Source organism: Gracilinanus agilis, chromosome 3, assembly GCF_016433145.1.
Source record: "Gracilinanus agilis isolate LMUSP501 chromosome 3, AgileGrace, whole genome shotgun sequence".
NCBI classification, from domain to species: domain Eukaryota; kingdom Metazoa; phylum Chordata; class Mammalia; order Didelphimorphia; family Didelphidae; genus Gracilinanus; species Gracilinanus agilis.
Genome location: NC_058132.1, coordinates 151694819 through 151707813, shown reverse-complemented (window position 1 = coordinate 151707813; position 12995 = coordinate 151694819). Strand labels below are relative to the sequence as shown.

General features: G+C 35.7%; 1 protein-coding gene across 1 annotated transcript in view; it reads right to left on the bottom strand.

Moving 5' to 3' along the window:
- The window catches only part of NCAPD3 (non-SMC condensin II complex subunit D3), a 122814-nt gene that overhangs the window by 99918 nt on the left and 9901 nt on the right, over nt 1–12995 (bottom strand). Inside the window, exons 2-4 of the mRNA XM_044668321.1 lie at nt 2086–2240; nt 848–1010; nt 262–446 (exon numbers count right to left, since the gene is read on the bottom strand). Coding sequence (XP_044524256.1) covers nt 262–446; nt 848–1010; nt 2086–2240 — 503 coding nt within the window. The remainder of the gene's footprint in view (nt 1–261; nt 447–847; nt 1011–2085; nt 2241–12995) is intronic.

Sequence of the window (12995 nt, the reverse complement as noted above, 5' to 3'; positions counted from 1 at the left end):
ATGCTAAATACTGGGAATAGACATAAAAAAAAATAGTATCCTCAAGGAGTTCACTTTCTTTTGTGTGGGATTCAGGGAGGATATAATATGTACACAACTTAATAAAAACAAGATAAGAGTAGTTTTATTACACCTGAATGTGCCTGACCTGAAATTTTAAGATTTTAGATGATGACTATGATACCAATTATGAAACTCTGAGCCAAAATAAATCTCAAAATCCTACAATTATGAGCAACTTTTTGATTTTCTTCTTCTTACCTCAAAATCTTCTTTTCTAGGTGGTTTACCTCTCTTTCTATTTCCTCTGGAATCACCATGAGAACTCTTGGGATATTCTTTTTTTCTTTTCCTACTCAAGTTAGATTCTCGAGGCCAGCTCTTTTTCAGAATCTGAAGACATTTGTCAAACATCACTGGATGGAACACTTGATTAGCTATACTACCTGTTCATAAAGAGTAATGCAGGTTAAGATTTAATCAATCTTGACATATGTCTAATTACATTACTGAAAGGACTGAACAATAACACAGTGATTCCCCAGGAGCAGGGTACACTAGGATGGGTAGGGAGGGGTGAAGCGGCTGAAGAAGGAAACAGAGCATCCCCTGCACAAAAAAGAAGGAGGGAGGGAGACAGGGAGGAAAGGAGGTAGGGAGGGAAGGAGGGAGGGAGGAAGGGAGGAAGGAAGGAAGAAAGGAAGGAAGGAAGGAAGGAAGGAAGGAAGGAAGGAAGGAAGGAAATTGTTTATTTTCAAATGAGGAAAAAAGAAAACAAGGAACACTAGGATTGTTATAAAAAAAAAAAGGCAGAAAAACACTGATTGATTATATTTCATTCACTTACCTGGGATTTCAAGCAACAAAAAGTAAAGCCCAGCAGCATGCAGACCATATTCTCGATTTTGCATGGTAGCATTTTTCTTATGGACAATTTCAACAAAGTGATAGAAAAGGGCCACAAGTGCATTGTGAGAAATATTGTTCTCTTTAAAGATGGTCCAAATACTCTTTAAAAAAAGAAGTAAAAGTCAAGAATTGGAGGAAATGTTTTAATTTCACATGAACTACTATGTCTCTTGTGAATCTAGTCTCAGCAAGAAGTAACCCTTGGTAATTCAAGGGATCAAAAGAATTATACCAGGACCTTCTTGCTTCCTTACAGAAGTAAGCAAGTAGCAGTGAAATGAGTTGGCACAAAGTTTTTTTGTACTAATTTTACTTAAGAGCTTTGTTTCTGAAAAATCAAATATTTTAAAGACATTTTATCTTCATTTCTGATTAATCTGCAATTTTCAATGGTTCCAACACTTTCTCTATCCTGTTTCTTTTATCTGACAAATCCCCATAAGTAATATAAATCAGTACTTATGAACATTTGAGTTAACCTGATAATTTTTTTTGAAGTTGCTACGTGAATCATTCAGTAACGAAAATAACAATTTGTCTGTTTAGGGAGCTGGATTTTCCCAAAGTGATGGATGAAAAATTATTTCACCATTGGACTTAGATTTCTATTTTTTTTTAAAGGTTAGAAATAATCCCCAAGGATTCTAAATCTAGGATTTGTGAATGCATTTAAAAAATATTTTCATTATCATATTTTAAAATAACTGGTTTCCTTTATAATCTTATGTGTTTTAAAAAAATATTATTTGAGAGGGGTCCATGGTTTCACCAGAGTGCCAAAGGGATCTGTGACACAAAAAAAATTAAGAACCCTGATCTAGTTCAATCTCTTCATTTTATAGGTGACAAACAATCCAAGAAAGGTTAAAGTATGTGCCTCAAGTTAGCTGAAATCATTACTTTCAAGTCTTGTGCTCTTTTCACATTGTTTATTTTATTGATATAGTTTGAGGAATTATTATTGCTTTGAGTTCTTTGAAGAGCAGAGCATGGTGCAAAGAAATCACCGGGAAAAATGTAAAGTTCACATGAAGTTCACATCCAGTGGCTGCCCTCCTAGAGTTTACACATCCTTTATACAACTACAGTACTTCTCATGCTGTATCAGAAGTGTTATATTTTCAACAAAACAGCCATTTTTATTTCAAACCTAAAAATGGTCAGCATGTTTTTTACCTCTGTGGTTCCATGTTCTAGAGTAGCAAAAGGAAAAAGGCTCTCATAGAGTTCAGTAAATGCATATAGTCCATCCTCTATGATCTGTGCTTCTATGATGGGATCCAAAGGATCGGTCTCCATGAAATCCAATTCCCAGACTGTGTCCACCCATGCTAGTGTAAAAACATTGTAAATCAAATTAATAAATCCTTACAGGAAGAAAATATTAACATTCTCTATTATTTAACATTCTCTAATTATGTTCAATAAGATTCTTTAAAAACATTAGTCATGTTCTTTACTCACCTTTTTGGTATGAGTTTACCACCACCACTCCCATAGAGGGTCATTATGCAAAAACACTCATAGAAATAAAAATTAAGGAAATAATTATTTTAGTATTATTTTAGTACAGCAATACTACTGTAAGAAAGTTATTTTCTCCCCTCTATGTCGAAAGAGCCAACTAGAATTCTAGTTCAAGTTATGCTATATTCAAAAGCATAAATAGAAATCTATTTTCAAAATAATTTAAGTTCTAATAGTCCTGTTTAAAACTTGATAGTCAGTTTATTGTAAATGAAGCAGCAATGCATGATCTAATCTGCTACAATAACAGGGCCATAAAAGGTACCTCCAGTATTCCTTGATACAAGTCAAGTTAATGCAATACTTCGTTGCTACAAAGGATATAAAATAGTGCTAGGAACTGCAAGCACTCAATTAATATTGAGCAAACACTAATTAATCAATAGAGTTCATATCTCAAAGCTATGCCAACAGATTACATACAAACCCTGGCAGTGCTTGAAAGCTTGAAAGGCTTGAGTGTGGGTTATATGTCTGTGGTCTAAGCACCAGCCAAGCTAAATCTGAAAAGGTTCATCACCAAGAGCCTGACTAGGAAGTGATGACTTTTTTTTTTAGACCATAGCAACTTACAGAGACCAACCAAAAAGTTTAGGGAAGATGTCACTTATATCAGTGAAGTAAATACCAACACTGATGAAGTCACAGATCCTTAAGGTAACAAATATCATTATCAAACTATTTTTAAAAACAAACTCCCAGATCTCTGCCATGAGTAGTTTATTATTAACGATACAATTATCTCTAGTATATTATTACTAATAATAACAAGAGTCTATCAGTCTTTAACTATTCAATTTAATATTTGATTTCCAAACAAAGCCCATTGCTAAAACCTTTCAACTTCTTTTTTTATTAAAGGTTCAACCATTTTCTAACCCATCATAGGCCCCACTCCCCAGAGTAACACAGGAAGGACTCTTCCCTAAAGAAATTAAAGTAATAATTAGTTAAAGGAACCATTTCCTAGATTCACTTTTTTAATTTTTTTTCATTTAATTTTTTAAACAATTTAATCTTCTGTATTAAAATCAATACTAAGTATTGGTTCCCAGATGGAAAAGTAAAAGCTAGGTTACTGGAGTAGAAACACGGAAGAAAAACAACTACTTGAACACATGGGTTGATGCGGACATGATTGGGGGTGTAGACACCAATGCAACGATCAATAATATGGAACTAGGTCTTGATCAATGACACATGTTAAAATCAGTAGAAATGCATGTTGGCTATGGGGGGGGTAGGGGTTGGGGGGGTTAAGGGGAAAGTAAGAACATGAATCATGTAAACATGGAAAATTTTTCTAGAAAATAAAAAAAAGGAAAAAAAAGAAGAAAAAAATTGTTATCATCATCAGGACAGCTAGAAGTATACTTAGAGGGAACAGGGACAAAATGTATAGGATAAAATGTCAAGATATATACATGTATTTTTAAATATATGTAAAACTAGAGGTAAAAAAAGAGGATAATACTAAGAAATGGGAAATGAGACAATATTGGGTAAACTTATATTTCATAAAGAAGCAAATGGTGAGAGCTTGGGAGAAGACCAATAAACTATAAGGGTAGAGGTTGGAGACAGGAAATACTTAAATCATATTTGCATTGAAATTGACTCAAAGAGGGAAGGACAATCAGACCTACTGGGGCAGAGAATTAATTTGTGACCTGTAGAGAAGTAAAAGGGTAACAAACGGACTGGTGGGGAGGGAAGAAATACTAGGGAGGGAGAGTGTGGGCAGGTGACTAAAAAAGACACTAAAGAAAAATAAGAGGGGAATAAGAAGGGAGAAGGGAGAAAGGGAAGTAAAATAAGGGTGGGGATTAGGGGGACTGATTAAAAACAAAACACTGGTATAGAAGGACATAGTGAAAGAAGAAAGGGTAGGACAAAGAGAAGAAATCAAAATGTTGGGGAATACACAGCTGGTAATAATAACTTTGAATGTGAATGGGATGAACTAGCTCATAAAATAGAAGCAAATATTAGAATGGATTAGAAATCAAGATCCTACCATATGTTGTCTACAAGAAATACACATGAGGAAGGTAGACACAAACAGAGTAAAGGTTAAAGGCTGGAGTAAAATCTATTGGGCATCAACTGAGAAAAAGAAGGCAGGGGTCGCAATCATATCTCACAAACCCAAGGTAAAAATAGAGCTAGTTAAAAGAGATAGGGAAGGTAATTAAATCCTGATAAAAGGCAGTATAGACAATGAGGAAATAGTACTCAACATATATGCACCAAATGGTATAGGATCCAAATTTCTAAAGGAGAAATTGGGAGAACTTAATGAGAAAATAGATAATAAAACTATGCTAGTAGGAGATCTGAACCTTCCTCTATCAGATCTAGATAAATCAAACCAAAAAATAAATGAGAGGTAAGAGAAGTGAATGAAATCTTAGAAAAATTGGAGTTAATAGATACGTGGAGAAAAATAAATAGGGACAAAAAGGAATACACCTTCTTTTCAGCAGCCTAAGGTACATTCACAAAGACTGACCATGTACTAGGGCAGTGATGGGCAAACTATGGCCCGTGGGCCAGATGCAGCCCCTTGAAATGTTCTATCTGGCCCCACAACATTATTCCTAATGTGACAAATACAATGAGTAGGATAGAATACAATGAAACTTTGAAAGAGTTGCCTTAGAAAAAGACTGACAGATGAGCATTTCCTTTCCTTTGGCCCACTCATTAAAAAGTTTGCCCATCACTGTACTAGGGCATAAAAACATAGCAAACAAATGCAAAAAAGCAGAAATAACAAATATAACCTTTTCAGATAATAATGCAATAAAAATAATTATTAGCAAGGGTACATGAAGAAGGAAACCAAAAATTAATTGGAAATTAAATATTATGATTCTCCAAAATCAGTTAGAGACTTCTTACCAAAATCTATGGGATGCAGCCAAAGCAGTACTCAGGGGGGAAATTTATATTCTTGAGTGCATATATCAAAAAATTAGGGAGGGCAGAGATCAATGAATTAGGCATGCAAATTAAAAAACTAGAAAGTGAACAAATAAAAAATCCCCGGATGAAAACTAAGTTAGAAATCCTAAGAATTAAAGAAGAAATTAATAAAATATAAAGTAAAAGAACTATTGAATTAATCAATAAAATTAGAAGCTGGTACATTGAAAAAACAAAAAAATAGACAAAATACTTGTTAATCTAATAAAAAAAGGAAAGGAGAAAATCAAATTAACAGTATAAAAGATGAAAAGGGAGACCTCACCTCCAATGAAGAGGAAATTAAGGCAATCATTAAAAATTATTTTGCCCAATTATGGTGATAAATATAGCAATCTAGGAAAAATGGGTGAATGTCTACAAAAATATAAATTGCCTAGATTAACAGAAGAGGAAATAGAATATGTAAATAATCCCATATCAGAAAAAGAAATTGAAAAAGACATCAAAGAACACCCAAAGAAAAAATCCCCAGAGCCTAATGGATTCACAAGTGAATTCTATCAAACATTCAAAAAACAACTAATCCCAATACTATACAAACTATCTGACATAATAAGCAAAGAAGGAGTCTTACCAAATTCCTTTTATGACACTAATATGGTACTGATTCAAAGCCAGGCAGACCAAAAACAGAAAAAGAAAACTACATAACAATCTCCTTAATGAATATAGATGCAAAAATCTTAAATAGAATACTAGCAAAAAAGACTCCAGCAAGTGATCACAAGGGTTATTCGTTATGATCAAGTAGGATTTATACCAGGAATGCAAGGATGCTTCAATATTAGGAAAACCATACACATCACTGACCATTTCAACAAGCAAAGCAACAAAAACCACATGATTATCTCAATAGATGCTGAAAAAGCCTTTAACAAAATACGACACCCATTCCTATTGAAAACACTGGAAAATATAGGAATAGAAGGGCCTTTCCTAAAAATAATAAATAGTATATATCTAAAACCATCAACAAGCATCATGTGCAATGGGGATAAATTAGAAGCCTTCCCAATGAGATCAGGAGTGAAAAAAGGATGCCCATTATCACCTCTACTATTTAACATCAACAACTTTAGCAAAGTTGCAGGATACAAAATAAACCCACAGAAATCATCAGCATTTCTATACATTTCCAACACAACCCAGCAGCAAGAGTTAAGAGAAATGCCATTTAAAATCACCCTAGACCAATGACAGGCAAACTACAGCCCGCAGGCCAGATGCAGCCTCCTGAAGTTTTATATCCGGCCTCAAGACATTATTCCTACTCTGACAAATATAATGAGTAGGACACAATACAATGAAACTTCGAAAGAGTTGCCTTAGAAACAGACTGACAGATGAGCATTTCCTTTCCTTTGGCCCCCTCTTTAAAACATTTGTCCATCACTGCCCTAGACAAAATAAAATACTTAGGAATCTATCTGCCAAGACATACACAGGAATTATATGAACATAATTACAAAACACTTCCCACACAATTAAAACAAGATCTAAAGAGCTGGAAAAACATTAATTGCTCATGGGTAGGACAAGCTAACATAATAAAATGACAATCCTACCCAAATTAATTTACTTATTCAGTGCCATACCTACCAAACTACCAAGAAACATCTTTATAGAATTGGAAAAAACCATAACAAAGTTCATTTGGAAGAACAAAAGATCAATAATATCAAGAGAAATAATGAAAAAAATGTGAAGGAAGGAGACCTAGCGGTACCAGATCTTAAACTGTACTATAAAGCAATGGTCATCAAAACAATATGGTACTGGCTGAGAGACAGAAGGGAAGATCAGTGGAATAGACTTAGGGTAAGTGACCTCAGCAAGACAATCTATGATAAATTTTCCTTCTTACAAAAGACAGAATTTTGCAATTGCAAAGTGAGGCTCAGAAATAAAATGAACTGATAAGCAAATTGAACACCAGAAACGACCAGCTGGAAGCCTTGAAGAACCAAACAGACCAGATTGAAAAGGAAAACCAAAAGATTATAGCCGAAAACCAGTCCCTAAAGGCTAGAATTGAGCAATTAGAAGCTAATGATCTCTCAAGACAACAAGAACAAATAAAACAAAGTCAAAAGACTGAAAAAATAGAAGTAAACATGAAATATCTCAATGAGAAAGTGACAGACCAAGAAAACAGGGCTAGAAGAGACAATCTGAGAATCATTAATAGAAATTAATAGAAATTTGGACTCCATACTAAAAGAAATTATTCAGCAAAATTGCCCTGAAGTTCTACAACAAGAGGGCAATAGAGACATCGAAAGGATCCATAGATCACCCTCTACACTAGACACCGAAAAGACAACCCCCAGGAATATAATAGCCAAATTCAAGAGCTTCCAAGTAAAAGAAAAAATCTTACAAGAAGCCAGAGACAATTCAAATATCAAGGAGCACCAATCAGGATCACACAGGATCTGGCAGCCTCCACACTTAAAGACCGCAAGGCTTGGAATATGATATTCAGAAAGGCAAGAGAACTGGGTCTTCAACCCATCCAAACTAACTATATACTTCTAGGGGAAAGTCTGGGCATTCAACAAGATAGAAGATTTCCAAGTATTTGCACAGAAAAGATCAGGACTAAATGGAAAGTTCGATATCCAACCACAAAAATCAAGAGAAACATGAAAAGGTAAATAAGAAACAGAGGGGAAAGAAAGAAAACTCATATTTTTTAAATTTGTCTCTTTAAGGGCTACAATAAGATCTAATTATCTGTATTCCTATGTGGAGAAATGCTATGTATAATTCTATTTAATGAACTCTATCCACTATTATAGTAATCAGAAGAATAATGCAAAGGGAGAGGTTGGAATACTAAATGGTCTAAGATAATANGGAATACTAAATAGTCTAAGATGATATGGGGGGTGGGACAGAGGGGGGAGAACAGTAGGGGGCACCAAGAGAAACTTGAATGAATAAGAAAAATGGGATATTCTATTACACATAAAGAGGACATGGGAAGGGGAGGGGATGAATACTATTATAAGAAGGAGAGGAAGAGAGCATTAAGAGGTAATATTTAAACCTTACTCTCAGTGTAATTAACCCTGAGAGGGAAGAGTGGCTATATCCATTGGGATATAAAACTCTATCTAACTCTACTAAGAAAGCCAGAAGGGATAAATCAAGGGGAACAGGGGAGTGGGGAGGTCAAAAAAGGGAGAGGAGAAGAAGGGGGAGGGAATTCATTAGGCCTTTAAAAATAAAAAAAAAAGGAATAATAAGGGAGGGGGTAGAAAGGGAAGTTAATCAAAGAAGGGGATAACGGTTACCGGCTTAAAGCAAACCACTGGTTTAAAAGGAAAGAGTGTAAGAACAAGGAGTAGAATTAGGAGAGGATACCAAAATGTCAGCGAATACACAACTGATAATTATAACTCTGAATGTGAATGAGATGAACTAGCTCATAAAATGGAAGCGAATAGCAGAGTGGATTAGAAACCAAAATCCTACTATATGTTGTCTACAAGAAACGCATATGAGGTGGGTAGACATACTCAAGTTTAAGTTGAAGGGCTTGAGCAAAATCTTTTGGCCGTCAAATGAGAAAAAGAAGGCAGGAGTGGCGATTATGATTTCTGACAAAGCCAAAATAAAAATAGATATGATTAAAAAAGACAGGGAAGGTCATTACATCCTTATTAAAGGCAGTATAGATAGAGTGAAGGAGGGGAACTTCTGGTTAAGATGGCGGCAGAGTAAGGAGCAGGTGCTCGATCTCTCCTAACTGATGCATAAAAAGACTCCTCAAGGGGACATAAAAACGAATCCAGAAGATCGAAGGAACCCCACAACAGGGCGCAGCATTGAAGGTACGCAGAATTGGGGCATTTCCATGCTATAAAGGGGTGAAACAGCTCTCACTAAAACTAAAGAGGAAGAAGCCCCCCACCACCACCACTACGCACAGCGCCAAGGCCAACGCACAAGAGTGAAAACAGGAGTGGGGCAACCAGTAAATCACTAGCAGCCCCAGGGCTTGTACCTGTGAGCTGCCAGACGTGGGACCCCAACTGGCTGGGGGGGACGCACAGACTTTCCCCAGTGTCTACGGGGGTGAAGGCTCTGCCCCAGGTGGAATCCGGGGGGAATAAAGATCCCTAAAGCAGGGACTTTCCCAAGCTTCTAAGCGGGTGAAGGCTCTGCCCCGGGTGGAATAAAGAACCCTAAAGCAGAGACTTTCCCCAGAGCATATGCGCTGGTGAAGGCAGTGCCCCAGGCGGAATAAAGATTTCCAGCACAGGCTAGGACATCCAGTGATGACCCGGGACCCGGGGCAGATGGGAGCGCGGCTGTGGAAGCAGCCCCCGAGACCGCTGAAGGAGCCTCGGGCAGAGGGGCAGACCGGGGACTAACAGGAGGCCTGACCCCGAGGACAAGAAGACCAGAGCCATCAGAAGCTTAGAAAGCTCAAGCAGACCCTGAGTGTGAAGACAAAGCTGAAAAGGGGCGGGGCTAACAATGGCCAGCAATAAGGAAGCCCAGAAGAAAAAGACTATCAAGAGAAACTCTGGAACACTGGACAACTTTTACACAGAGAAAATCCAGACCACAGAGGAGGGAAAACAAAAATCCAAACCTCCCCCCAAAAATGAAAGCTGGTCACAAGCTATCGAAGAGTTCAAAAATGAAATGTTGAGGAAGATGGAAGAAATCTGGCAAGAAAATAACAGTTTAAAAGGCAGAATTTCACAATTGGAAGTGAGGCAAGTCAACTGAAGACCAGTAATGACCAGATTGAAAAGGAAAACAAAAAGATGATAGCCGAAAACCAGTCCTTAAAGGCTAGAATCGAACAATTAGAAACCAATGATCTCTCAAGACAACAAGAACAAATAAAACAAAGTCAAAAGACTTATTAAAGGCAGTATAGACAATGAGGAAATAACAGTGCTCAATATGTATGCACCAAGTGGCATAGCATCCAAATTCATAAAAGAGAAACTGGCAGACCACAAGAAGGAAATAGATAGTAAAACCGTAATAGTGGGAGATCTAAATATTCCTCTTTCAGATGTACATAAATCAAACCAAAAAATAAATAAGAAAGAGGTAAGAGAGGTGAATGAAGTCCTAGAAAAATTAGATTTAATTGATATGTGGAGAAAAATAAATAGGGACAAAAAGGAATACACCTTCTTTTCAGCTGTGCATGGTACATTCACAAAGATTGATCATGTAATAGGGCATAGAAACATTGCAAACAAATGCAAAAGAGCAGAAATAATGAATGTAACCTTCTCAGATCATAATGCAATAAAAATAATAATTAGTAAGAGCACCTGGACAGGCAAATCAAAAATTAATTGGAAATTAAATAATATGATTCTCCAAAAGCAGCTAGTCAAAGAAGAAATCATAGAAACAATCAACAATTTCATTGAAGAGAATGACAATGATGAGACATTGTACCAAAATCTGGGATGCAGCCAAGGCAGTACTCAGGGGTAAATTTATATCCTTTAGTGCATATATTAACAAATTACGCAGGGCAGAGATTAATGAATTGGGCATGCAACTTAAAAAACTAGAAAGTGAACAAATAAAAAATCCCCAGATGAAAACTAAATTAGAACTACTAAAAATCAAATGAGAAATTAATAAAATATAAAGTAAAATCACCATTGGATTAATAAATAAGACTAGAAGCCGGTATTTTGAAAAAACAGATAAAATAGACAAAGTACTGGTCAATCTAATTAAAAAAAGGAAAGAAAACCAAATTTATAGTATCAAAGATGAAAAGGGAGACCTCACCTCTAATGAAGGGGAAATTAAGGCAATCATTAAAAACTATTTTGCCCAATTATGGTGATAAACATAGCAATCTAGGAGAAATGGGTGAATGTCTACAAAAATATAAATTGCATTGATTAACAGCAGAAGAAATAGAATACCTAAATAATCCCATATCAAAAAAAGAAATTGAACAAACCATCAAAGAACTCCCTAAGAAAAAATCGCCAGGGCATAATGGATTCACAAGTGAATTCTATCAGACATTCAAAGAGCAACTAATCCCAATACTATACAAATTATTTGATACAATAAGCAAAGAAGGAGTCCTACCAAACTCCTTTTATGACACAAATATGGTACTGATTCCAAAGCCAAGTAGATCAAAAACAGAGAAAGAAAACTAGACCAATCTCCCTAATGAACATAGATGCAAAAATTTTAAATAGAATATTAGCAAAGAAAGTACAGCAAGTAATCAAGAGGATCATCCACCATGATCAGGTGGGCTTTATACCAGGAATGCAAGGATGGTTCAACATTGTAAAAGTGAAAATTTGGGAAATGTATCAAACTACATTTCCCGTGGTTCAACAGGTTTCCGTTTCCGGGTCTTTGGGGCATGGGGAGGTCTACGTCAATGCAGAGAGGGTTTAAAATCTCCTGGGTTAGGAGGGAGTGGTCTCTTTTGCGAGTAGGCGCTTCCAGGAAACAGGAGACCGTAATGGAGGCGGCAGTTTTGAATGCTTACAAGCGCGTGGTCTAATGATTTTATCTATCAGCATGGCTTTAATTAAAATACTAATTTATATATTTATACAAGCCTTTATCATTTTTCATATTAATAACATTAGGAAAACCATCCACATAACTGACCATATCAACAATCTAACAAACAAAAATCACATGATTATCTCAATAGACGCTGAAAAAGCCTTTGACAAAATACAGCATCCATTCCTATTGAAAACATTGAAAAGTATAGGAATAGAAGGACCCTTCCTAAAAATAATAAACAATATATACCTAAAACCATCAACAAGCATTATATGCAATGGGGATAAATTAGAAGCCTTCCTAATAAGATCAGGAGTGAAACAAGGATGCCCATTATCACCTCTATTATTCAACATAGCACTAGAAACACTAGCAATAGCAATTAGAGAAGAAAAAGAAATTGAAGGTATCAAAATATGCAACGAGGAGACTAAGCTATCCCTCTTTGCCGATGATATGATGGTCTACTTAAAAAGTCCTAGAGAATCAACTAAGAAGCTTGTAGAAATAATCAACAACTTTAGCAAAGTTGCAGGATACAAAATAAATGCACATAAATCATCAGCATTTCTAAATATTTCCAACACATTAGAGCAGCAAGAGGTAGAAAGAGAAACACCATTTAAAATCACCCTAGACAACATAAAATCCTTATGAATCTATCTACCAAAACAAACACAGGAACTATATGAAAACAACTACAAAACACTTTCCAAACAATTAAAACTAGATCTAAACAATTGGAAAAACATTGATTGCTCATGGGTAGGATGAGCTAACATAATAAAAATGACCATTCTACCCAAATTAATTTACCTGTTTAGCGCCATACCTATCAAACTACCAAAAAACTTCTTTACTGAATTAGGAAAAATTACAACAAAGTTCATTTGGAATAACAAAAGATCAAGAACATCAAGGGAAATAATGAAAAAAATGTGAAGGAAGGGGGCCTAGCAGTACCAGATATTAAACTATACTATAAAGCAGCAGTCATCAAAACAATATGGTACTGGCTAAGAGACAGA